We start from the raw sequence: 23,383 nt of genomic DNA, 5'->3' as shown, positions 1-23,383 counted from the left end.
TGATATGGCTGCTGAAATTAATTGCCAGCCGTTGTCTATAAGCGGAGATAGGGTGGTGGAAAGGCGCTTAGCTAAGGATCCAACCAATGATTGCCCACCGGTTATTATTGCGTTGTTGTTGATGTGTGTGTTGTTTTTCTTTTCATCAGAATTAACGAATCTGTATTCTATTGTTTATACCATACCCCCATATCATTTATAGGTTGTGAGTTATTTATCACACTCTACTGACTGCAATAGTTTGCATATTGATTATTATAGATGCATGACACCTTAACTTATACGGTGTTATGATTATGTAGCCCACTGCCGAACAATAACACCTTTTGATGTTCTCTCTTGAAAGCATGATCCTTATCTTCACACCTACATGGTATACGAACATCGCATCGGTTGCGTTATCAAATCTTACTTATCATCATCGGGGGAAGAAAACGCACATTTTGGGGTGCGTGCTTCTTTTCTGAAGAAACAAACCGGACATAACGGGCTTATACATTCAATTCAATTCAATTCAGTTCAAATGATTTTATTTCCATATAGAGTAATACTAAGCAATACTCATAACGCTTGTAAACATGAGTACATGATATTTCAAGGAACTTTGAATCACATAAGTTTCAACAAAACATGTGTACAATATCAAGATAATATCAACTTTGGTTTTTAGATAAATAAATAAGTAAGCATCTTATTTTGTAACTCTCTATGGAAAAGAGAAATTCACAAGAAAAGCATAGCTTGTAAAATTTTTGAATTACTCTAGAAAGAGATGAGGGCATCTCAAAATCTGTCAAGGACTCCACGTAAGAAAATTTTGATATCATGACGTCAGGCGAGACACTGAACAGAAAGAAAGGACTATGACAAAGACAAGAACGAAAGCAGGGACGGAACAGGCAGGAAAACAAACTATATATAAAGATAGGCATAACAAAGAAAGGGAGAGAAACAAAAACAAATGTCTACAATTCAGTTTTCTGAAAAGGTCACCAAGGCATGAGTAAGAATTTGAAATTCTATACAAATTTGGCTTATAATAATAAAACACAAACTCTTAATATTTTAAAGGGACTATTATACAGTTCTGGTTGAGGTGAGGATTTATAGCTTTTAATGTTTTGCGAGATATTCAGAAACCACTCTATAATATGAGAATAGGATGTCAAAAAGCATGCAATTCTAAGGGGAATCAAAATTTTATTTGATGAAAAATCGGTTTTGAAATGGCTGAGATATCCAAAAACAAGGTGAAACAAAGAGATCCTAATAAAAGTCGTGGCCTGTCGCCTTTTATTATTATCACTTTTTTGGATATCTCAGCCATTTGAAAACCAATTTTCATCAACTAAACGTTGAATCCTTCTTAAAATTACATGCTCTTCCATATTTCACAAGAAGTTTTTCATTATCACACTTATAGGAATGTTATAAACCTGGGCCCCGTCTTATAAAGCCTTCAAATCAATCACAAGTCCCCAAATCAATCGCAACTTGCATTGCAGCACACACAAAACTTATGATTGATTTCTATCGCAAGTCTTTATAAGACAGGCCCCAGCAGAATCCTCACCTCAACCAGTATATGCTGTACAGTCCCTTAAAAAATACTTATCATTTATTTATTTGTTTATTTTTATGAAAATGACCCCAAAAAAACATTTTTAAAAATTTATTTGTTTGTTTTTGTGAGGATGACAAAAGAATTTTTCAAGTTTTGATTTAAAAGAAGGAAAAGTCAGAGCATCTTTTAGAGTGTTGTCAAAGCTGTTCCAGAACCTCGGGCCAGTGAAGACGAATGTATACTTTGGGCGAGAATTGTTCGTAGTAATGGTAAATATTAAATTGATTATTATTCTCTGGAACGTCGAGTAGGATAATATTGTGTACCGCGTCATTGCGACGAAAGATTTGATCAAATATTTGTGGTAAATATCTATTATTGTATTTAAAAGATAAATTGACCCAACTGAAATATTAATTTATTATCACAAAACAAATTATCAGTATGAGCATGCGGAGTAAAGATTACTCTCAATGACTTTTTTTTTTTTTTTTTTTTTTTTTTGCAACGATTATAAGTACATCGACACTGACTGGCACCAGAAAATTGACAAAGGTGAACGAAAAGCTATATCACTTCCTCGTATGTAGTTGCATCGGATGACTAAAGTGGAAAAAAAACAACAAATTTTTTGTTTTCTTAATCAAAATGAGCAAGTAGGCACTCGGCACTTTATAATGGTTTGATTTTGTACATATGACCCAGAGAGAAAAAAAAAAAAATATTTGTATGAACGTCAGGGGCAACGGAACGTGCGTTCAGAATGTGTGTGAGGCCGGGAAGGGGGAGGGGAGTTGGCCAAGGGTCAATAGTACCTCCCTCTCCGGGCCCCAGCCCCAAACCTATTTAGGGCTTAACGAAAGAGCACTTGACTTTCCTCTTTAGAATACAGGGGAATGATCCTTTATATTAGGGATGGTACAGTTTTTGGTTGGGATGGGGCTTGAGGTTTCCAGTTTTTTTAAAGATTATTATTATTATTATTATTATTATTATTATTATTATTATTATTATTATTATTATTATTATTATTGTTATTATAATCATCTAGATAAGGAGAAACCTCTTATGAAATATGAAAAAATAATTCGAAGAAGAACGCAAAATTTAGGTGCATATTTGATGAAAATCGGTTTTAAACTGGTTGAGATATCCAAAACAAAGCAATGCTAATACATGTGAAAGGTGTAATGCGGGGACCCACCATGTTTTACTTTGTTTGTCATTGGATATCTCAGCCATTTCAAAACAGATTTTCATCAAATAAACTTAGAATGTTATTCCTCTTAAAATTGTATGCTTTTTTAATATTTCATACACAGTGGTTTCTAAGTATCTCGCAAAAAGTTGAAAGCTGAATTCTTACCTCAACCAATACTACGACCAGAAACTAATATTATTGAAAAATCGAGCAAAAGAAAAAAACAGGATTAATTTTTAGCACTGAACGGCTCAAAAATATTCGAAGGTTGTTGAATTCGTACTGCACAATTGTCAGCCCATTACGGCACGGTACGGTACTTACGGCTGGCTGTACGGCGCGGCGCGGCCGGCCGCCGGATGCGCATGTTAGTTAGAATGCGGAGTACATACAGTATACTAGTAGTACGGATCGGACGCGACCACCGGACGCGACACGACATCAACTCCAACATGGCTGCGTCCTGGCATCTAATTACTGCTGTCTTCCTACAAATTATATTCCTGTTTGATGATGGTATGTGGAATAGAGAGGTCATTATGTTGCTAAAAGCCTGTATTTTACCTTCTGAACATAGTTTTATCGTGTGATACTGCGATGCAAAAGACATTTCTGTAAGACTGGTGGAAGAGTATATCCACGCGCGTTGACGTGTACTGTCGTGTTATGATAATGGTCCCATACCTAAGAAAGTATGCTGGGTCAGAACAGCTCAGTTTCATGATCCGTACCACTGCAGGCACTGGCACTACTAACTGCGACCAGCAGCCCCAACGTACAACGTACAGTGTTGGGGCTGCGCCGTTTTGGCATCGATATTTTAATGTTGTACCAAACGGGTGCCGTTCCGGCGCTGTATTTCCTTAATTTTTCAACAAAAACTACTGGGAATACTTACATGGGTCGACTAGACGTAAACCTAAATGATTCACATCGGCGACTGTTTGATGCATTTCATTGCTTATGATGCAGAAAATGCTGTCTTATAAGGCAAATATCTTCAGCTCACCGATGCTCACTAAAACTCACAATCACTTGCACATGCGCACACAATGCATTCAGTGCAGTGCATTGACAGCTGTATTACTCGCTACATGATGCATATTCACCGTGCGATGATGCATTATTCATATCCTTTTGCGTCTGTAACGTTGACGTCATTGTTTACGCATGCGTAGATGCGTACTGATGGATATACACGTTCAAAATAGCAGCAAAGCTCTCCACTAGGGCAGACCGCCTACTCCTAAAAAATATGGAAAATTATGCAGTTTCCAGATAAATTGGTGAGAAGGACCAGGCAATGGGGTAGTGTATATTTCATTTCATATTGTCACTGTGTTTATGATGGACATTTAGCCATGGTTTATATGTGAAGTTGCCGTATATGTGGCAATAGGGAGTTGATCGTGATTCTCACTTGAACGAAACTGCGGGGTAGCCGCCAGGACCCCGCCGCAGAGCGGCGGGTCTCCGGGGCTATGGCACTACCAGTCACACAGTGCAGTGGCAGTGCCTGTGCTGTGTAGGCTACTGTGTTATGACTGTTAATGTTGTTGTACTGTACGTGTGTGGACGTGTATCTGCTTTGTATCTGTAAATGAAAAAAAAAAAAAAATGTATTCGAGTTTACTGTAAGTGTAACTGGTATGCTAACATATGTGCAATGATGATCATGATGATGGCATCTCATCATTGGGAAAGAGTTCCTTATCATGTCCCCCCACCAATATAGGCACCAACCTGCACAAAACAAACAAACTAACGTTACTATTCCTTTCTACCAATAATAAACTAAATAAAGGTTATGCCATTTATGGGAAGACTTCCCATAACCTTTATTTAGTCCACCATCAGCAAAAAAAAAAAACAAAACAGCAACCTATCTATTTTGTGCAAACTAGTGGGGGGGGGGGGGCATAAAGGAACTCTTTCCCATCATTGCACATTATGTAAATAGCTGCCAAGCAGTGCAGTGCAACACTGCAAGGACAGAAATTTGGATGTGCATGTGCAAATTGTAATTTTTATGATAACGCTAGCCTCCCATGATTCGACCACAACGCTGTCCAAATTTTGACCACCCGCTACATACATGTAAGTAGAAATCTATGCTTTTGCGCGCACGGTCAAACCTTGACACAGGAGGTGGTACCTCGATGTGTGGGTGCTGATAATTTAAATAAAATATAGCCTGTGTGCGTGTGTGGTGATGTGAGCCGAGTCCTGGCCTTGGCTGAGACCAGACCATTCGACGAGGTGCCGAGGAAGATGTGATCATGTACACTTGTAGACTAGAGTCTACACCATGGCAGTAACACCTGACTGAGCTGAGCTAGCTAACTAGCAAGCTCCAGATTAGATAGTTTCACCACTATTTACTCCTCAAACTCTTAGTTAATCACTTCTCTTGTTGTTACCATTAAAAAGGGCCAAGAAGGGTCTAGAACACCAATTTCTAGTCGTCCACTGAATATTTACCCGTATTACAAAGCAGCATGGCCAGGATTACGTTCTTTAATGAATTAATTTACACATCCTTATAGAAGAACCAATACCAAGGCCACTGTTTTCATGATATTGTATTATATGGCAGAATTTTGATTCGATGTTATCTCATATCAATTTGCAGATACAGATCTGTGATTTGTGGTGACCATTATTACTACAATATTTTTAAAACCTGTGAAACCTTCATAATCTTCCATTCTAACTTTCTTTGCTAGGTCTGATGTGAATGGAATTTCTACCATTCTGTTTGTGCAAATTTATTCCGTTTATTTAAAGCTAATCTCAAGCATGATGTTGAATACAACACCAGACACAGCTGTTGTAATCTCTCACTCAGTCGTCACTTCTTCTTGGTCCATTACCGTACTAGATATTTTCCTGTCCTTTGCGCATGCCTCATGCCATTGCTTTCATTCTAAAATAGCATGTTTGTTGAGCTGAATTCTCTTTTACAGTATATAGTTCAGGACATGGAAATTTGTGTGCAAACTTTTATTGCTCAAGATCCCGTGTAGTAGACATTTTGTTTGTACATATATGTAATTTTAATGCATAAAATATGACTCTTTTACTCTGTGCAGGTGCAGTTTTCAGTGAAGAGATTCGCATGAGACTTGTTGAGGAGCCAATTAATCTTGGGTGAGATGAGTAGATTTGCTCTTTGTGAAGTTTTTACCTCCAAAGTGTTTGTCAAATTCTCATGTTTGCACTTTCTGAATGCATTGATGTACAAGTAGAATGTTAAAGGCATTGCATAGTGTTGGTTGAGACCTAACGATCCTAATAAAATTGACAGGCCATGACCTTTATTAGGATCTCTTTGTTTTACCTTGTTTTTGGATATCTCAGTCATTTCAAACCGATTTTCATCAAATAAATTATTGATTTCCCGTAGAATTGTATGCTCTTGTACATTTCTTAGAGTATTTTCTAAATAACTTGCAAAACATTACAAGCTGAATCCTCACCTCAGCCAGTACTGTACAGTCCCTTGAAGATCCTTTTTGCTTCTTTTCAGTGTAGGAGAAAAATATTACAATAGTAAGGAGAATTAATGTACAGTATTGTTTGATACAAACCATGGAATATATTCATTATTGAATGCCAATGTAAATACCAACAACGGGGAAGTGTATGAAGTATGCCATTGGGACAGATTAAGATTTGAATATGTAGGTAATGAATAGGGATGACAGATAAATTTGTTTTTATGCTGAAAGTTCTCCTTTGATGTTTGCTGTTGTTTGCTAATACTGTACATTTGTTGCTAACTTACTTGTATGTTTAGCCATCTTTAACATTATTGCACTTCACATTCTAAGCATTTACATTGCATACTCTGGATTAAACCATTTTATTTGATTTTATTGTACGTGCAGAAATCAGCAGTGGAATGCTCCATCACAGCCAAAAGTTCTTGTCCCAAAAGTCCAAGCATCCAATTTTTCAGGTAAGATGAATAAATTTCCACCACATACTGTATGTATTCACCATCAGTGGTGGTTTGCAACATGGTTAGCAAGTGTAACATTTCAGCACGTATTATTCTTTTGTGGAAATAAAATGATGCCATGGAGTAAGAAGGTTTATTTTCATTGATAATGTCGCTAATCATTAACCTGTGATGTTGCAAAATGACTGTTGAAATGTTGATATCCTGTGCATACTAACATGCACTATTACAGATTTTCTTGTGAGCTCAATATAACATGACCTCAACTGTCAGTGTTATGTGACCTTTGAACTAACATACTTATGTTTTATACATTCCACTGCAGGTCCTCCTCATTTACGGCGCCTACTTGGAAGGTGTTTTTCAAAGGTAGAAGCAAAGTGAGTAAAATCGCCCCTTTTCTTTTCTTCACATACATCCAAACACCAATATGATGAACAATGAGATTGAAAAGACCTTGTCCATTTTAGCAGAGCCAACTAATTACAGTGTGCTGTAGAAAGAACATTTGCAAGAATCTTGAAATATCTTAAGACAAAGCAAATGCACATTTAAGTCTGTCATAGTTATTTGCAACCTTTGGAGTATTTGATATTGTGTTATTTGTGTTAATATTATTCTTTGAGCTACACTGCAGTGTCTTCATCTGCACTTAACACAACTCTTGGTGTGTTTTATCTTGGATGTAGACAAATTCCCAGAAGTTTTTGGTCGTCAACATAATTGTAAATTGTATTTGACTTATGCCAGTTTTATGAGTAAGAAATTTATTCATATGACCAGTTTTTGCTGTATTAGTCTGTGATTTTTAAAAAAAAAGTCTTGTAGCTGGTATTGACACTTTTACACAGTTTTTCCTTACTAATGTCAGATTGGTGTGATTCTCTTTGCTTACACGACAGTTACAAGTATGAGCTTTGTCCATTTCAAAATGTCACACAACATGAGCAGAGCTTAAGATGGAACCCATACAGTGGAATTCTAGGGTAAGAAAGTGCCTTGACATCATTGTTATTTAAATGTGTAAATACTCTTATTCTCTCGTGGTGTAATATCTCTGTACAGCAAAATAATACCTATGACACATAAGAGGTTTTGCTTTTATCTTTATTGTGTCATCAGACACTATAAAAAACTTTCACATTGAAGAGCCAATTCCTATGATTCTTTAATCATAAATTTCCCTGAAGTGATTCTAGGATGTACAAAGCTGCCATTCGTTGCATTCAAATGTAATGCAACACAAAAGACATATGGAGCATTGCAGTCACATTACATTGTTCCAAGCAAACTAAATGTTATATGTCATCAATGACAAAATTCTCAGAACTAGGCTTTTTCCCTATGACTTCTCACCCCCTCCTAAAAAGAAAGAAAGAAAAAATATGATTAAATAAGTAAACAAACCAGTTCCTGTCAGTAAAGTAAAGCCTAAAAGATGTAAATTATATGTTGGACAGGGTAAATAGTCAAGTGATGTGATTGGTGTTTTTGGGACAAATAATGCTGCAATTATAGTACTTTTATTTTTTTCTGTCTGATTAGGGATCATGTTGCCCTCACATTTGATTTTTGACATCGTTTCCAAGACTATTTTAAAATGGGACAGGATAGAGAGGGCAGATTAAAACATTTTGGAGATTGCCCAGATTAAAAAGTATAAAGAGTCTATAGTGACCAGTAAGACTAGAAATGCAAATTTGCAAATGTGTCTAATGCCATGGTGTTCGTCATCTCTTGTTGCACTCACAGAATATATGAAGAGTGGGGTGTTGCCAACAACACATTCCAATCGATGATCTTCAGAAATGGAGACGAGTGTGGGCAAAAAAATAGACAAGTAACTGTGAGTATGAATCTCTGTTCTTATATTGCCCATAAAAGGGTGCAGCTTTTCAGTTTCTCTGCTGCATGCTAATCAAATCATTTCTGTCATTCACTTTCAGTTCTTATGAGAAAGTAAATATAAAAATAGATATGATAATCAAATATCTGTCTGAATTAAAACCTTAAAGAGAAAGGGATTTTTTTTTTGTTGTATATTCATCTTCAGAGTATTTTCTGTAGTCATGCTTGCAAATATTGATGACCAATTTCAAATTTCGTGGAAAGTTCATGACTTGTGTATACATCATGTTTGGTTTATTTTTTTTTCAGGTAAATGTCAGTGTTCAGTCTTCAGAATAGCATTCGCTTGCAGCAATAGCTTGCTACTCTGTATTTGCCAGACGTACATCGTTCAATTCATCATGATATCCATATGAAACATGTAATATGCATCAGTGAAAACTGTCTACCCAGCTTGATTATTTATTAAAAAAACCACAAGAATGGGGCATCTGCGCTCATCATAATTGTTTTTGCAATCACAGAATGGATGTAATATCGTAACCTTCCAGTGAATGAAATTCTTTTGTGATTACAAGCCTCTCTCAGTCTTATCCCACCTTTAAAATCTTCAAACATAAATGTATCATTTATATCCTTTCTCTCTCCACCCTCCTGACCTCTATCCTTTCTTGAACTTTGACCCCCCATAGGTACAGCTAAAGTGTGGTACTAAGCATGAAATAGCCAGTGTTGGAGAGCCTCATACGTGTGAATATCTGATGATCTTCAAATCGCCGCTTGTTTGCCATAATCACTCATTATTAGGTAACCATGGCAACCATTGCTCCATTACATGAAACTGAAAAAATTACCAATATGAGTGTATTGTAGCTCTGACATGGCAATTATGCATGATTATTTTGTCCACATCACCGTAAATTAAGATGCTATATAGTCCCTGTTGTGAAGACACTTTGTATCTAAAAAATCATGTATTTTCAGGAGAGCCAAAAGACTTTTTCATTTTTGCAACATTTTTGCAAAGTAACGTTAATGTCGATGTGAAATAGGGTATAGACATTGTTTTGGATTACATTAATGATTTGTAATGTTTCAAAGCTCAAATCAAAATTGAGTTTGGAGGTTTTTTGAAATATATATGCCAATTGAGATAAGAAATCTTTTCATTTCAGGGACGATTTGTTGTGACACTATAGCTTCTTCAGATTTTTGAAAACATATGGTCAGTTCAAATCTCCTCATCAGCTACAGACAACTGCGGTTATGATATAATTGTCATTTCTAGATTGAAGGGATAGATATTATGAATAGCAGTTGTACCAAAGTGACACCATAAAGAAAATTAAATGTATTAGAATGAATAGGAAAAAAAAAATTAAAAAAGATTTACTGATTTTCTTCAGTAATGAAAGTAAACAATGACATTTTAGTTAGCTCCTTTAATGTACCAATGTTTTTTCATTCATTTTGTTCATTGTTTTCTCTCTGCCCTCGTATCAATCTTCTCTTTTATGACTTGTTATATCCATCGCAGTGTATCCAATACTGAGTGTAGAGTTACAGGAAGAGTGGAATGTTCTAGAATCAAGATTATACAGAGAGGAGATCACAAAGAAGGTAATGCTAACTATTGTTCATGGTCGACCCGTGTGTCACGGCAGGGTCTTAATTCCAATGCTAAACTTTCTGGGTTTTTTTAGAATGATGTCATTTACTGGCCAGCCAGAAGAAACTACAATTAAAAATGCCGTTGTGACTTTTCATCGAAATTAGTTGAGTTGATTGAACTGGTGTCATGATAGCAGGCCTGCAAACTCCTCCAATCAGTGCGAGACTCACGTAATTTACCCAATTAGAACTGTCTTCCTCTGATTACCAATTTCTCGCGCTAAGCCCCTAAAGTTAGAAGTAAAAAAAAAAAAGTCTCCAAAATCTCTGATATTCGACGTGCCCAAGCTCAAAGTTTGTTGATTTTCCTGCAGGCGCACCCACTCCATGTATGTCGTGAAATCATGACTAAAGTATGCGCCAAATTTCACCATTTAAAATGTAAAATAGATTGTCAAAGTTCCCTACTGCAGAGCTGCCAAATCTCCCTGATTCTGCAGGAAGTCTCCCTGAAAATGTCAAAATCTGTTCATGTCTGAACAAGAGAATAATAAAATCTCCCTGATTTGGGAATTATTTTCTCCCACTGAAATGCATGTACCACACAGATATCCCCCTGATTGCTGTGTGGAATCTCCCTGATTTGGATGTGGGAATGTTTGTAGTAGGGGAGACACCCCCTTCCACACCACCACCACCCCCCCCCCTTCTTGGTTGTATAACTCCACTCCCTTGCAGTGTCTCACTCAAGAATCTCACTCTAATTTGACATGCTTGATTGATTACCTCTTCTCTAACACCCCATACCTCTAACGCTCGTGAAGGGCTATGACAAGATGCTGCACAAGATCCTGGAATCAGCCGGCCTGGTGAGAGACCCGAAGGTCAAGCCGATTCCAATCAAGCAGGAGACTGACCGCAGTGTCGATGACTTCACCTCGCTGGACATGTGCAAAGAGGTGACCCTTACTCATTTTACAGTAGTGGGGAAAAAAAACCCAAAAAACAGGGAGTCCACAAAACATTGTGTTTAAAGGCAAGGAAACAACATTCAGCCAGCAAGCTTAGGAGTTGTGAAAATGACGAGGTGAAATGGATGACCCCAAAATATGATTTTTGAAAAAATGCTACAGCACTGCTTGTCTGGGGATTAGTGGTGAGGTTCCTTTTATGCAACTGCCTTGTATTGTAAAGGTTTAGAGGTTCTTGGTATATACCATCATCAACCCTAATATCTCATATATTAAAGGCTTTCAGAAATCATCCTCTGTTACGATTCTGTGCTTGAATAGAGGCTGGTGGATTCAACCTCAAATTTGTTTATTCATGCATCTATTGCGGCAATTCATGAAAGTGCCATCAATGAGAAACAGATTGCACAGAAGGTAAGGATTGAAGTGACATTAGATCAATGAGTGAAAAATAAACGACAGGAATTTTGGTGCCAATCAAAACGTACAATACTGTGAAACATTACATAAGTGAATGTGGAGATATCAAGAGACGTTTGAAGAAGAGGTTGGTATGTTTATGATCCCCAATAACAAATGACGCATTGATGTCAAACTCAGTTGATATCCATGGAGAAATTTTGCAAATAGCCAAACTTTATGGAAACTTACTCATTCTTCTTACACTGTGAGGGAGTACCAACATGCCAATAGCTGATTAAATTCACACTATTTGATTTTGTCATCATTTGTTAGGAGTACACTAAACTGAAATCAGAAGTGGAGAGATTAAAATCCGAGCTGGATTCCAGGCGCAATGAACCAGGTAAGTCCTGATGGAAGAATACCCTAACTCTCTCACCCTCTCTTTTGCTTTCCTCTCTCCATCTCTCACTCACACAATTTTAGAATGGTGTCTTAGATAACTCCTTAGCCCACTGAACCCTACTGTATTGAACGGGCGTATATGCGCAGGACAACCTACTAGTGGCTGATAGGCTATTATGAGCTCAGCCCGCATCACTGTTAAATGGCACGCATTTATGAAGCCACCGCAGCCATTTTGAGACCAATTCCCACCACAGTGATTTCCGTTTCAAAAGTTCGCTGCGTCTGCTTCTATAATACTCTGGTCTACACCATAAACAGAAGTGAGCGGGGCCAGCGCATGCTCGCTTCTTGGTGTGGGAGTCTCAAAATGGCAGACGCCATCTTTCTGTGCACTGCGCACGTACGCCCAATCCACTAGTAGAGTTCAGTGCATTAGCCCCACCCTTATAGCTGCCAACTAGTTGTCTTTGTGATAGTTTTTTGTGTGTGTGCGTGTTTCTCAATAGAAATAAGAACATTATGGTGTGTGTGTGCTTTTTAATTAATTTTCTAATCATTAGAAATAAGCCAATAGGGGCTGTTAAATGATTTTGCCTCTCATTAGAAAAAAGAGAAGTAAATGTAAAGTGTGTTTTAAGGTTTTTTTTTTTTAAACTATTATTCTGTATGCAGTGTGTGTAATATTTCCATTTTAATAAAATCAAAATGATATAATTTTTCCCACAGTTGTTGTTGTTTTTTTTTCTGTGCAGAAGTACACAATTTTTTTGATAGAGGTTGGCAGCCCTTTTAGCAGTATGCATTTTGAACAGGATTTTTGTCCAGTGAGACATCATTCATGTGAATAGATTATTCATACATGATATATGAATATATAATATAGAAAAGCTATTTCAAATTGCATTCATAATTTGGAAATACATGTATACTGACAACCATTGCATTCGGGAGCTTGAAAGGTGCTACGTTTGAGGCGGACATTGTTTTGGTGAAACACCAATTAGTAGCACACTTTGAAAGGTGTTCTCATCACTTTTCCAAAATTTATGGTTTAAACATATTTTTGGATATTGCTTTCTCAAAATATTTTGATTGCATGTGTATTTACTGACAGTTTCCTCTTGCTACTTGGTGTATCTCAGTGTAGGATACTTTTGAGACTGTCTGAAGGAATCTTAGTCCCAAACACTGTAAGAGACAAGACAAGTAGCTGCGGTCACACTGGCAAAAAATCGCAAAGTTTGAGAGTGCGAAGTCTTGGCAAAGTTTGCTCATTTGCCAACACTGGCAGCCAGATTCCCCGATCTTTAAGTTCTCAATAACTGTTTAGCAGACATGTAGTGCAAATACGTTTTAATGATGTGTTTGCACTATACCAGTATGAATGGAGAATTAAGTGCTTTTATAAACCTTGTTTAATTGGTGTTCATTTAATGACATGCCCTTCGAATTTAGCACCAATCACAAGCCTTATGTCGGCTCTGAACTGTTGTCTTTGTACAATCATTTAGTACCAATATCTCCTAATTGTAGCTTGGGATTATGCATCATGATGCTCATCTAATTAAAAAAAAAAAGAAGTAGCAAAGTTTAAACAATTGAAAATTGAAAGTGAATTGATAGTCCTTTACTGGTACAGATCTTTCTACTAATCATAAACATATCTCTAGATTACTAGTTACCGTATATATGATAACACTGTGATAGCCAGCAGTTCTTGTTGCTCTTGAATGTTTGATTACTGCATGCTTGACTCTAATGTCACATTTTGCATTGTCCAGTTGTGTTTCCTATGATTCTAAGCTTTGATCTTAACTCTCTGACATACTAGCTCTGTGTATTTCCTTGGAAATTGAGCATATGAATCTGCAAAAGGGCACAAAACAAACATATTGAAGCCTTGATTGTTTAAATCTGATTACCCTTTCAAATGAATTTGGGCCATGTGAATCATTAAAGAAGACAACGTAAGGGCTAGGTAGAACAGATTCTCTGTATATCATATAACATGTCATCTTTACACTAGCATAATACGTCTGTTATCTAAGGTCGTATCCCATATTCATGTTCGCATATCATTTAAGTTTCTCTAAAATTTCACTGTTGAACTGTCATAACATCAAATGACTGGTTGTATATGTTGTGTCAACACTTTGTCTAGTTGAACAGATTCATTCAGAAAGTTGCGTCTCTCACGGTCACTTGAACTCTCGAACTCTCTCTCTCTCTCTCTTTCTATGTTCATATATCCGTCCTCTGATCTTACTCTATCCCTGTCTCTTAGATTTTTAGTCATAAAATTCACTGTTGAGCAGTCTTTTTCTGTGCCGTCACACAAGGTATACCATTTCTCTCTCGTATATAGATCTCTGAAAAGTCGCTGTGTGTGTCATCCCCCCTGCAAAATAAAAAAGCGTAAGGCGCTGTGAATGACTGCACTGTTGCATCGTGGGTAGCATGGCTGTGTCTTAGTTTCAAGACTGAATGATTTCTTTCCCTGAAGCAGCTGTCATAAATTTCTGCTGTATACCTTCAAAAATTTGAGCTTGATTAATCAAGACGATATAAATCAAGACTTTGACGACGTGGTGTTGTTTGATGTTCAGTCTCTAGACAAAGTCTTATTTCAGGATTTTCTTCAGAATTGCCCTTTAGATATCAGGGAAGAAAATCGTTCAGTTTTAAAGCGAGGTCGACCTTCTGCCCATGATCCTACCCCATCTCATCAAACCAAAACTTTTGCACACTCACTGACATTTGCCATCGCTACTTCCTCAGACATAATTTGATATAGAATTCAGTTAAGAGCAGTCATGCATGAAAAATGCATGTGGTTGAGTTTTCGTAATTTTGGAACCATTTTCTTTTGAAAGCGATGTAAGTATGTCACCTCTGTAAAGTCATTCCCCATCTACTCTTCTTTCTCCTCCTCCTCCCTCAAGGAAACAAAAGCAAAAGAAAGAAAATATCATATGGAAATTAAATTTCTAGTGTCCTTTTACACATGAGTGTAATGAATGCCAAAATGCATTGCATAACAAACACTAAGAACTAGTGAATTCAAACAGTTACAATTCATTCCTTGAAGAAAGAAAGAAAAAAAAAAGCACCAGTGAAAAACAGTCCTTTCTCTTGGATAAGAAATGGCCTAGATTCTTGAAATGATTTACTTCTGTAGAAGGGAGACATGGAACTAGACATGATTTTCTACTTGGCATGTTGTCATGTGGTACACAGCTAATGTTGAATCAAAAGAGCATCATTAATTCTCCAGTATCATTATTTTAACCACATAACAGACTGACTCTTATAACAGCAGCAGTGTGCTATGTATAACACTGCTCAAAATTCCTTATCCTCCATCCGCACAGGCAGTATCTCTGTTCTCTCAGTGCATGCTGATCTGTAAAATTTCCCTTTGCTTTTCCTTCCAGTAATTTCTTTTGTCATAATTTGACGATGCCTCTTTTCTTTCTGTTCTTTTAATGCAATGTGAATGTTACTACAACAATACTGTTGTGTATATAAATGAAAAGACTAGATTTAAATGCTCATATTCCATTGCATTCAATAGTGCTTATACATGTATGTGAAGTATTATAGAATCTTGTGCCTTTATGTCTGTTTTCGTTCGTATGTCATGCGAGGTTTTTTGTAACAATCACCATTATACCCACTTCAGATATTTGAAGATGTGGCAACCATTGTGCTGGTTGAGATGTGACCAGCATGATGTAAAGTAGCATGCAGGTGAAAAATAAAAGCAAACTTATGGATCAAGCATATGCAAGATGTGCAAAGGTCCGAGAATGTGCTCAAAATGTTCAGATCAAATATGGGGAAAACTGGTCTCAATTTGACAACAAACTGCACTTTTCTCCGCATAGCATAGGATAGGAGATTATCAGCGAGCAATGTATTTAGGGTTATAATGTGACATTTGCGTAATATATATTTGCATTTTAGGAAGATATACAATTTTAACTTATCAAAGAAACCCGAATAGATTCTTAAAGTATTTTGATTTTTCAACACAGAGCATTGTTATAGTACCTGGTACTTAAAATGGTGACTGCTTCCCAGGCCTATCTACTTTACTGTCAATCTACGTGTGAATCTCAATTGATTTGAAATCAGTGATGAAGAAATTTGACAAAGCATGGTTAAATTGGGGGGGGGGGGGCCTGGCCTAATAGGCATTGTGCAGCTATTGCATGTTCTGGTTTCTTTTTGCTGTATACATATGAAATATCGCATAGATTGGCAGGGATTACTAAAGCAAACAGAACAGTGATTTTGTAACATGCAGGGATCTGACTGCTATACCGTTTACTGGAATTGATCCCCTACTCGAGTGTCTTGTAAAAATTCTGTTTTGCCTACCTGAGTTGCCAAAGTTTTGGAGCAAATCTATGATCAGGCAGCATTTGATTTCAGCAGCAAGACGGGACGTGTGACATCTGCCATGTTTTGAAGCTGATCCTTCACCAGAGACGAAGATTGAGATAGTTTCTGGTGTCTGTACATGCATGCTAGCATGTTTGCATGCCATGCCCATGGGGACTACATTGTACTTGCATGCCTCGCTTCTCAAAACCTTTTTCATGTCTCAGTCGTGTTTGTGATACATGTACAATGTATTTTATTTGTTTTTGTCCTTGTCTTCTTCTTATGCTAATAGAAAGGATAGTCCACACTTTTTAACTACCCTTATTTCACAAAGTGCCCCTGCATGCATACTCACCTACATGTACATTTACTACTTAAAGGCATGGTTGCATGAGGAGGAAAATATGTGTTTTTATAATGCAATATACATATACATTGTTATAGACTTTTACACATGAAAGGGCAGCATGAGCATATTAATCACTATTCACATGGCATGTTGGATCATCTTATTCAACCAAGGGAAACATATCTGTATATATCCTTCCGTTGTTCTCATGTATACTAAGTATTATATATTTTATTTTTGTGTATTGGTATGATAATGTAATTCTGTATTATTTGTTGTGCTGTGGATTCTTTGGAATGCCTACATTGTACTTTGTAGTGCATTACCAGGTTATGACTCCCTTATCTATAATTATGTTGCAGTGAGATAGACAGTGATAGTTCATTTCAAGAATAGATGAAATACTCTGTTAGAATGAATCGTAAATAATGAGTCTGACATTAGCACTTTGTAATTTAAAGGAATTCATGCGGATTGATAATGAGATATCAGTGCATGTCATTTATCACTCAGTATCACTCTCTGTTTTAATGATAATGTAAAGTGGTTCTTTAATCAGACTTACAACAATTATCATTCCAAACATATTCCCTGTAAATTATGGTGTGAATCATTTGTATAGCGTGCATGCCAAACTCCTCCAGTAAATGCATCTTATATCCTTGCTTCATTCTTGTTCCTACAGTCAACGGCATGTCCATGAACTTCCACCACGATTATGACGCTTATGATGACATGTAGCACCAACTGATGGTCATGTGATCACCTGTGATGTACATGTAACTTCTGCGATTGCAACTTCTGACTGTCTCCTGCACAACTGTAGCCAAGAAAAGAAAAATTGTTACTATGTTGCATTCTTCACCTTAGGAAAAAAAAAAGAAAAGACAAAGCTCTTTGTGGTGTTAAAGTTTTTAAGCAAATTAATGATGAGGCAACATCAGACACAGTGTAGGACATCTGCCATGTTTTGAAGCTGATACACCAGAAATGGAGACTGGGATAGCTTTGGTGTCTGTACCATGTTTGAACCGTTTGGATGCCAGGACGATAACCCTTACCATACGGTGCACTGGAGACAGTGAGTTCTTCTTTGCCAAGCAGTAAGTGGGGCCTGCCCAGGAGCTTGGTCTAACAATAGCAAGGGCACATTTAAAGCGTTATGGCAATCTGAGATTTTTGGTGCACCTGTGAGAGGGCCTGTGATGCTACAATCATGGAGATATCATGTAGATGTTTGTTTCAAAGCTGGGCCAATGCAAACTGCTGTCTCCATGACAACGAGGTCAGTGGCAGCTTGGCAGGATTGGTTGACTTCATGTGGCAAGTCCAGCGATTTGCTTGACTCTGAGCACAAACATTCCAAATTGTTCAATATTTCTGATTATGTACACATTTGTATCATCTACAGCAAGGTTCGGTAGTGGTGTTGTTGTTTGTAGAGTCATACTCGAGGCTTATTTATTCATTGCTAGTCAGTTGGATTTGTGAACCATTGTTTCAAACTAGACAGATTTTTCTTCTTCTTTTTGTAGGTGGAGTATTATCAATTCTGTGTAGCCATTGAAAAAACAGAATACTACTTTTATTGAGATATTTTCTTGATGATAAAATTTTTAGATCATTTTGCAAATGCCTGAACATTTTGAAATAATTTCTGCAATCAGCAAAAAATAAAGACTCCGTGCCATTCAATATTTTGTTATATTTCTCATCATTTATTTTGAACTTCAGCTACATTTCAGCAAAATATTTTTAGTGAATTGTATCACTGAGATTTTTTAAAGCGTATTCAGGGAGTATTGTGGGATATGATTCATTTCCATTACTCTGCTAGAATGTTGGAGAAGTTAAGTGTTATAAAGCATATATTCTTGTGTTCTTCGAAGCATAATATGAAATGTGTTACTGCTCGTCACCATTCTGCTTGCAATAGTATAGCTGCTAGATCTGTGTCCCCTCCCCCCATATTTTTTAAACTTTTTAATTTTAGTTGTTGAAGCCCAACAACTAAAAACGTGCTGTTGAGGAACTACTAAGTAACTGGAATCCCTACAATTCTTGATATGCGTTTCTAGTTCTTTGAAGACTGAATTAGAACTGAAAGCCTGTGGCTGACAAATTAACTCGGATCAAAGCAGACACAGTTCTAAATTCACACTCGTATGATTTTGATCAAACTTGCTCAGATGAAATCCATGAGGACTTCTGGAAGGAAGTGTTATTGCCCCATGTACATGAGCAACCTTTACCCTATGAAATGCCAAGCTCACAACTGGCTTTGGAATTCTCATAATGTTTCCAATGAGTTCAAGGCAATAAGATAGCATTCTGCAGCTGAAAGAGGTGCTTAGAAAGAAAATCATAGAGATACAGATTGAATTATTCAAATACAACAACTTTACTGTGCAGTCCAGACAACAATAAACGTGATGTTAGTACAAAGTGGTTTAGTTTTGGTTATATCTATGTTGATACTGTTCTTTTTTAAGGAATCAAATTTCCATGTTTTTTAGATATTCATGATCATATGTAGGCAGAGCTTAATTGTGTTCTGGTAGGTATCTTCACATGGAGTGGACACTTGCAAAGTAAGCTACTGTTGCTGGTTAGAAGTATTCTTGTTCATCCTAACTTTCATCATGTGCGATGTTTGAATGAGAAGACAATTCAGCTACATGCATTTTAGGCTGACATTGAAAGCATTTTCTTACTTTTGTAATATGAGACTAAGAATTGAAATGAAATGAAATTGCCAAAACCATGCCATGAAGGTGAAAATTCAAACAAAATAGCACCAGCTTGTGATAAAGTTTTCAATTTATGGCATTTATTGTATCGAATAGATTATTACGAGTCGTAATGTTGTAACCCTCGTGAGATAGAGGCATGCATTACAACCTACACTGTATAGTTATGTACAGTAACATGTTTGTCACTTGGAGTGCTCGGTACATGTATGTCTATTTCTCAGTATGTCTGTGCCTGGAGAGTATGTACTCTTGATTTGTTAAGAGAGATTAATTGCTGCACACCACCTGTGCATTTACCTGTACTCTAGCATGCCATATGGAGATAGATGCACATATACCAGTAATTATGACAGTAATGAGCTCCGGGAAGTCATAGTTGTGTAGCATCTTTCCACCGCCTCGGGTGCTCAAAGCACCTTGCAGTAATTATATCATCACCCTGCCAGGTTTCAGGAATGGCACTCACAACTGTAGCACTCCCCCTTTGCTCCACTCCATGTGGACACATCTCCTGGCGTGCTGCTGCTTGATGATGCGTGCTATCAAATCCAAACCCTATAGCAGTCAGCTTTCTACGGCATACCTGTTTTAATGTACCAGGGCCCTGTTACTTATGATGTGAGATTAAAAAAAAAATCAAACATGAGTTAGAAAATCAAACATAAATCTCTGAATACTCAACTCTCATTGGCTGATGACTTTGCACCTGACTTATGTTTGATTATCTGGCTTACGTTTGATTGCATCTTTTTACGCATTAGGGTTCGGTATGAATTACTGTACATGTAGTTGCAAACTTAAAAGAAAGAGTACACAGCTTTGCACTAGTTAGTATAGATGTTTCTGCTCCATAATGTTCTTCACATAAAAGAGCATGGAAAGAGGGGTACCGTTTTTCTTTCATTACTTGCATGATTTCTTTTTTAATTCTTAAATGTGCATTTATGGATTGGTTCATCACATAAATCAGTTTTCTTCTCACAGTTGATCACATATCTTTTGAAATCAAGTTTTATCTACTCAAGTAGTTGGTGTCTTTAATTTCAAGAACATTGTCCAACTGGCTTTGCGCATGTAACTTAATCAGAAATGAGTCATTAAAATTTCCTGATATGATCAGTTCTTCAGCTCATATTATGTGTATGTAAATTGTATGTGCATTCCTCTTTCTGCACACTTTGTTTTCTGGGTGTATATAAACTAGTAGTAGCTGTTTCAACTTATATCAATCTCTTTCACACTGTTTGTAAGTGTGTGTGTGTGTGTGTGTGCGTGCGCGCGCAAAGGTTCGTGAGTCTTTGCTTGTGAAGTATTTCCGTTACAAGAATAGTTTAGCTGCCTGTAGACGTTCTTGGTCGCAAAATAGGACCGCAGTCAAATCGACTGCGTTGCTTCTGGAAACCTTAAGTGTTTCTTTAGGAAATCAAGAAAATTTATTTCAAATATATCTGTGGATTCAGTGAATGTAAAGATATTAGCATTACACTTTAGTGAGGCATGAGGAGAATCAAGTCTACAATATATTTGACCAAATGCTATGAATTTGTAAAGTTTTCGTTAGATCATAGTGCTGTCATCGCTACATAATGAAGACAAAGAAAAGACAATTTGATATATCACAGGATAAGGCAAGGATATTATGAAAATAAACAAAGACAATTTCACAAAATGTCATCTCAAAAGAAGTCCACATTCATTCAACTTGCTACTGACATGACTGTGTTAAGGCAGAGTATTCTTCCCGCAGCTTTCTGAAATGGGTAAAGTCAAGTGCTATTTCATCATTCTAGAAAAATGAAAATATAATATTGAATTACATGTATCAATTTCCTTCATATTCTTATGTTCTTGGCCAATTAATAGGCCTACATCGATTGGAATCCATCAAAACCACCAAACTTCATGACTTATGAACAGATTGACCGATTTTCCTCAAACTTCACTGATGTGTATTACTAGTATTTCTACATTCGCCAAATCCACCCAATATTTCGGGTATATCCCTCTGTAATCACAGCGAGGATATACAATTCAAATCCGTGGTGTAAGTTTACCAATCCAGGTAGGCCTATTTAGTGTAAGTTTACCAATCCAGGTATGTGGTGTAAGTTTACCAATCCAGGCTTTTGGTTAAAAAAAAAAAAAAAAAAATGTGGTGGTACTGTACCTAGCCAATAGGAATGCTGGCCTATGAGATGCGCCCATGTTGGAGGGGCGAACAAGTCTTTCCTTCGAACATGCCCGAGTTAGGGCCAATTTACTGAGGCGTGTTTTTATGTGTGCCAGTGTGTATGTGCGTGTGTGATGATTGCGCATGTTGTGTCTCACTATATACGTGTTTATGGAAAAAAAAATGTCTGCGTCAACTGTTTCTGTATTTTCTATTCGTCAGACACGTGGCTCAGAGGAGAAAGTACATTTGTATTTTGAATTTGCGATAGAACGCACGAGTTAGATGATTACTGCAAAACTCGTATACTCGATCTTTATTGAACCATAAATCAGATGGTCATACAGTAGTTATTCTTTAATGATCCTTACGTTTACTTTAGTTTGTTAATCAAATGCATTGTGTAGTAAAAAACAGTTATCGCATGATACTCCGGCCTTTGAGTGGTACATGAAGGAAAGCCTATTCACACGAGAATGTATCAGATTTGCAGCTAAACCCTCGCCCCATGCCTGTTTGCAGAAAAGATGTCTTGAATATTCCTATCAGTTTTGGCGGATAGGTGGTGGCTCTCGTTTGAATTCGCCTTGACGCTATACAAACGTAACGTTATATAGGTTTTCTGCTATTGAGGCTGTTTAACCGGTCTAATGCTTGTCATTCACATATCGTCGACTCACTTGATGTCATGAAGATTTAGGCTTTCCTGCCCATTTTCGTCATCTCTTCATTCAATTTCATTAGCTTTCAATTCAAGTTCGTCAACTTTCGATTCAATTTCATCAACTTTCAATTAAATTTCGTCCGAAGGAGCTTACTAAGTTCAATAGGTTTAATTTCGTCAAATTTTCCTTCATATTCATATTTTGTCAATCAAGTTGAAAGGCTAAGCATTCATATTCGTCAAAGCTGTCACTGTAATTCGTCGTTGCCGCTTAGTAAATATAGGAGTGCAGGATCAAATGCGTCATTTTCCAAACATAATTAATCATTTGGTCATTCAAATTCCAAGTATTATGGGCCCTTATATAGAGGGTAAGCCAGCTAGATTTTAAACCATTTCCGTCGACTGGATAGCTACGAGAAAGTGAGTGCTGTGAACAAAAAAAAAGTGTTAGGTATGATTATATGAGCGACGAAAATGTGTTTTTATGTATGGTTAAAGTGACGTAAATGTACTGAGTATTATGGCAATAATTTGCAGAGCATAATGTACTGTGTATGAAAACGATTTAGAGTAAAACTCAGATGAAAATAAATGCCAATAGACAAAATTAATTTTGTTGCCTCGTGCTCGGCTGCTGTGATCGACGCACTTGTATATTGCAGCTGACGAAAATGGGCGACAGAGCACGGAATCTAATGACAACTTTTCAAAATTGATCGACAAAAGACGAAAATTCCTTAAAACTAGCATTGGCACATTCCATCAGTGTCCGAGGCGAAATTGAAAACACATTTTACATAACTGAATTACAAATGATGGCGAAAATGGGCGGGAAAACCTATAGAGTACATTTCAGATAAAATAAGGACACAAAATGATATGAATACAATTTAAATGCGTACATGGACACTTTCTGATTAGTATATATCCGTAAAACGAGTGTTTCATTTCTTGGCGACTTAGCACACACACTAAGCACGAAAACGAAATTATTCAGAAGTAAAGCATTTCAGTACGCGTCAGATAGTACATTCATCGGTATTCGAAATAATGTCACCTCATTAGTGAGTATCAATTTGTGTTTTC

At 36.9% G+C, this 23,383-nt stretch overlaps 1 protein-coding gene across 2 annotated transcripts; it reads left to right on the top strand.

Moving 5' to 3' along the window:
* The first annotated feature begins 3,196 nt into the window (after nucleotides 1–3,196).
* On the top strand, nucleotides 3,197–17,524 carry LOC139724716 (N-acetylglucosamine-1-phosphotransferase subunit gamma-like). 2 transcript variants are annotated; one of them, XM_071635837.1, is made up of 11 exons: nucleotides 3,197–3,281; nucleotides 5,858–5,915; nucleotides 6,656–6,726; nucleotides 7,055–7,109; nucleotides 7,632–7,715; nucleotides 8,482–8,575; nucleotides 9,270–9,384; nucleotides 10,115–10,197; nucleotides 11,013–11,147; nucleotides 11,895–11,964; nucleotides 17,393–17,524. In XM_071635837.1, exons 1-11 carry the CDS (start codon nucleotides 3,218–3,220, stop codon nucleotides 17,446–17,448), a joined length of 885 nt encoding a protein of 294 aa, XP_071491938.1. In that variant the 5' UTR covers nucleotides 3,197–3,217; the 3' UTR covers nucleotides 17,449–17,524. The 2 variants fall into 2 exon arrangements, with proteins under 2 accessions (XP_071491938.1, XP_071491939.1); XM_071635838.1 differs by lacking the exon at nucleotides 17,393–17,524 and adding an exon at nucleotides 14,335–14,545.
* Nucleotides 17,525–23,383: the final 5,859 nt, after the last annotated feature.

The sequence above is a fragment of the Diadema antillarum genome, unplaced genomic scaffold (genome assembly GCF_040938485.1).
Source record: "Diadema antillarum isolate AM-2024a unplaced genomic scaffold, OU_Dant_1.0 scf00000226, whole genome shotgun sequence".
Taxonomy (NCBI): Eukaryota; Metazoa; Echinodermata; class Echinoidea; order Diadematoida; family Diadematidae; genus Diadema; species Diadema antillarum.
Note: the sequence above shows the minus strand (reverse complement) of the source record. Positions and strands in the feature narration are given on the sequence as shown.

What these genes read in the sequence shown, in the direction of transcription:
- LOC139724716 (XM_071635837.1), top strand. Translation starts at nt 3,218, where the DNA reads ATGGCTGCGTCCTGGCATCTAATTACTGCTGTCTTCCTACAAATTATA. An exon ending in GAGAGGAGATCACAAAGAAG is followed by an intron (nt 10,198 to 11,012) that starts GTAATGCTAACT and finishes ACGCTCGTGAAG; the next exon opens with GGCTATGACAAGATGCTGCA. An exon ending in TTCCAGGCGCAATGAACCAG is followed by an intron (nt 11,965 to 17,392) that starts GTAAGTCCTGAT and finishes TTGTTCCTACAG; the next exon opens with TCAACGGCATGTCCATGAAC.